General features: G+C 41.1%; 1 protein-coding gene across 2 annotated transcripts in view; it reads right to left on the bottom strand.

The window, feature by feature from the left end:
• Nucleotides 1-2,716: 2,716 nt before the first annotated feature.
• Nucleotides 2,717-4,219, bottom strand: part of efna5a (ephrin-A5a) — a 169,020-nt gene continuing 167,517 nt past the window's right edge. Inside the window, exon 5 of one of the 2 annotated variants that reach the window (XM_061876954.1) lies at nt 2,717-3,947. In XM_061876954.1, coding sequence (XP_061732938.1) covers nt 3,823-3,947 — 125 coding nt within the window. In that variant the 3' untranslated portion in view covers nt 2,717-3,822. The remainder of the gene's footprint in view (nt 3,948-4,219) is intronic. The other variant, XM_061876953.1, reaches the window with a different exon arrangement.

The following is a 4,219-nucleotide window of genomic DNA, read 5'->3' as shown; positions in this document are numbered from 1 at the left end:
CTCTCGCTGCTGTCTTGGATCCGCTTGAACTGAACTCTCGCGGCTGTGTTGGAGCCACTATGGATTGAACTTTCACAGTATCATGTTAGACCCGCTCGACATCCATTGCTTTCGGTCCCCTAGAGGGGGGGGGGGGGGGGGGGGGGGGGGTTGCCCACATCTGAGGTCCTCTCCAAGGTTTCTCATAGTCAGCATTGTCACTGGCGTCCCACTGGATGTGAATTCTCCCTGCCCACTGGGTGTGAGTTTTCCTTGCCCTTTTGTGGGTTCTTCCGAGGATGTTGTAGTCGTAATGATTTGTGCAGTCCTTTGAGACATTTGTGATTTGGGGCTATATAAATAAACATTGATTGATTGATTGATCGTAGGAACATGAGGTGGCGACTTGTACAGGGTGTACCCCCGCCTATTAGTTGCAATGGTTTTCGGTCCTAACTTGTTCACCTCATACGGAAGGTATTTTCATTATTGATGTCTCAAGAATTTTACAAATACAAGAACACACACACACACACACACACATACATGTCTTTCCTACTTTGTGTGGACCCACCCAAGTTGCCACCTCATCGCAGGGCCATGAAGTGGCGACTTGTAAAGGGTGTACCCCCGCCCATTAGAATTGGATGCAATGGTTTTCGGTCCTAACTTGTTCACCTCATGTGGAAGGCACTTTTCCTTACTGATGTCTCAAGAAGTATACAAATACAAGAACACACACATACATGTCATGCCTACTTTGTGTGGACCCACCCAAGTTGCCACCTCATCGCAGGGCCATGAAGTGGCGACTTGTAAAGGGTGTACCCCCGCCCATTAGAATTAGATGCAATGGTTTTCGGTCCTAACTTGTTCACCTCATGTGGAAGGCACTTTTCCTTACTGATGTCTCAAGAAGTATACAAATACAAGAACACACACCCACACACACATACATGTCATGCCTACTTTGTGAGGACCCACCCAAGTTGCCATCTCATCGCAGGGCCATGAGGTGGCGACGTGTACAGGGTGTATGCCGCCTATTGGATGCAATAGTTTTCGGTCCTAACTTGTTCACCTCATATTGAAGGTACTTTTCCTTATTGATGTCTCAAGAATTGTGAAATACAAGAAAACACACACACACACACACATACATGTCTTGCCTACTTTGTGTGGACCCACCCAAGTCGCCATGGATGTAACCCCGCCTATTAGATGCAATGGATTTCGGTCCTAACTTGTTCACCTTATATCAGGGGTCACCAAGGCGGTGCCCACCAGGTAGCCCGTAAGGACCAGATGAGTCGCCCGCTGGCCTGTTCTAAAAATAGCTCAAATAGCAGCACTTACCAGTGAGCTGCCTCTATTTTTTATATTTTATTTATTTACTAGCAAGCTGGTCTCGCTTTGCTTGACATTTTTAATTCTAAGAGAGACAAAACTCAAATAGAATTTGAAAATCCAAGAAAATATTTTTAAGACTTGGTCTTCACTTGTTTAAATAAATTCATGTATTTTTTTACTTTGCTTCTTATAACTTTCAGAAAGACAATTTTAAGAGAAAAAAATACAACCTTAAAAATGATTTTAGGATTTTCAAACACATATTCCTTTTTACGTTTTAAATTCCTTCCTCTTCTTTCCTGACAATTTAAATCAATGTTCATGTACTTTTATTTTTTTTATTGTAAAGAATCATAAATACATTTTAAATTAATTCTTCATTTTAGCTTCTGTTTTTTCAACGAAAAATATTTGTGAAATATTTCTTCAAACTTATTGTGATTAAAATTCCAAAAAATATTCTGTCAAATTTAGAAAATCTGTATCCATCCATTCATTTTCTGCCGCTTATTCCTTTTGGAGTCGCGGGGGGCGCTGGTGCCTATCTCAGCTACAATTGGGCGGAAGGCGGTGTACACCCTGGACAAGTCGCTACCTCATTGCAGGCCCAACACAGATAGACAGACAGCATTCACACTCTAAGGCCAAAAATTTCATTTCAAAGTCTTTTGAATTTCTTTAAAAATGTTTGTTCTGGAAAATCTAGAAGAAATAATGATTTGTCTTTGTTAGACATATAACTTGGTCCAATTTGTTACATATTCTAACAAAGTGCAGATTGGATTTTAACCTATTTAAAACATGTACTCAAAAATATATATTTATTGTGAGAAATCATTAAGATGATCAGTGTTTCCACAAATATAAATATCATTAATTATTAATAATAACATAGAGTTAAAAGTAAATTGAGCAAATTGGCTATTTCTGCCAATTTATTGAAGTGTGTATCAAACTGGTAGCCCTTCGCATTAATCAGTACCCAAGAAGTAGCTCTTGGTTTCAAAAAGGTTGGTGACCCCTGCCTTATATGGAAGGTGCTTTTCCTTATTTATATCTCAAGAAGTGTACAAATACAAGAACACACACATACATGTCATTCCGACTTTGTGAGGACCCACTCAGGTCGCCACCTCATCGCAGGCCCATGAGGTGGCTACTTGTCCAGGGTGTAACCCGTATTCCGCCTGGATGCAGCTGAGATAGGCTCCAGCACCCCCCGCCACCCCAAAAGGGACAACCGGTAGAAAATGGATGGATGGATGCATGTCATTGCAGTTCAGTTCTGACTGGAATATTTTGCCCGTTCATTTTTGCAAAGCAACTCAATCTTATCATGGCAATTGAACGCTTTTGGACGCCACACATTATTCGAGGGGACACAACTCTGAACCCCCCCCCCCCCTTTGCACTGTTCTTACACGTCAAATTCTACTAAAATAGATTGTTTGAGGACGTGACGTTTTCAAGCCACTCATCAAGGAAAAATGTGCCTCTTGATACAATTGTCCATACAAGTCATGTTGTGCTCTTTCAACTCTTTGTACATGTGGACCTCATTTAAGTTCCCTGAACTCCTCTCAGGAAACGCGTCGCTATTTACAACAATTGTCTTATGGCAACAAAAAAACAAAAAAAGGAATAACGCAGGACAAAACTGTAACTGTGACATTTATCAATAACACGTTTAAAACACATCTTTCGCTATTTTTCTATACCCTGATAACACATCAGAATCGTTTTTTTTCTTCATTCCTGAACTCTCTTTTTTTTTTTATTATATATTTTTTTTAAACAATAACCAAAACATTTAGCTTCAAACGTTCACCGACTAACAAAGCATTCTTGAATGATTGTTTTTGAATGTGTTATTACTGTGCATGTGTGTGTTTATTGCTTTTTAGCACAAGGTAATAAATAAAAACATGTTGCTGCGACCGAAAAAAGCCCCAAAAAAACACCAAGAAAAAGTGTCATTGAAGTATCTTGCTGTACACCCATGTTGGCTGCTACACTTGAAGTACAAAAAAAAAAGAATACAACATCAATAAATCCGTTGAGTGCTTCTTTAAATGTTACAATAAATTCGAAACGAGGGTCCCTGGCAGTCCAACCGAATCCGACGCCGTTGTCACCTGAGAGGCAAGCACTTCCTGCCAGATCTCCCGACATGAGATGTGATGACCTCTTATATCGCAAGACTCAAAAAAAAAAAAAGAAATGTCTGTAAACGTCGAGGAATCCTGCAGCCAACACACCCATGTGTGTGTCAAGTCTAATAATTAAGTCGTACGAGACTCTCCATCCGTCGCTGTGGCTCTTCAGCATCCGCCAAAAAAGGACCCGTGATTACTCCCCGAGGACCTTTTCCGCTTTCACCGAGAGAAAGAGTCAGTCCTTAATTATTTTTTTAATTCTATAAAAAAAAAAAAAAAAGTGCTCCTTTTGCAGCCTGTGGTCCGATCAGGACAGTCCGTTCCTCAGCGTGAGGCGCTATGAGGACACGATGGCAGCCAGGAGCATGAAGGCGGTGGTAAGCAGGAGGAGGGAACTGCGGCACCGAGGGGAGGAGTTCACGTCGCTTCGAGAAGGTTCGGGCGACTCGTGACTGATGTCATCTGAGAAAGACAATAAAAATAAGCATTATTTTCTCACCAAATACATCCGATAGTGGCTTTTTTGCCGATATCCCCTATATTGTCAAACTCTTAATTCCGATATCAACCGATACCGATATATACAGTCGTGGAATGAACACATTATTATCCCTAATTTTGTTGTGATGCCCCGCTGGATGCATTAAACAATGTGACAAGGTTTAACATGTCTCAAAAGAACAGCTTGAATTTTGAAACATGCTCTCCCTGAGAGAGCATGAGGAGGCTGGCGC

Source organism: Nerophis ophidion, linkage group LG17, assembly GCF_033978795.1.
Source record: "Nerophis ophidion isolate RoL-2023_Sa linkage group LG17, RoL_Noph_v1.0, whole genome shotgun sequence".
Lineage (NCBI taxonomy): Eukaryota > Metazoa > Chordata > Actinopteri > Syngnathiformes > Syngnathidae > Nerophis > Nerophis ophidion.
The sequence above is the reverse complement of the archived record's forward strand: the minus strand, read 5'-3'. Positions and strand labels throughout refer to the sequence as shown.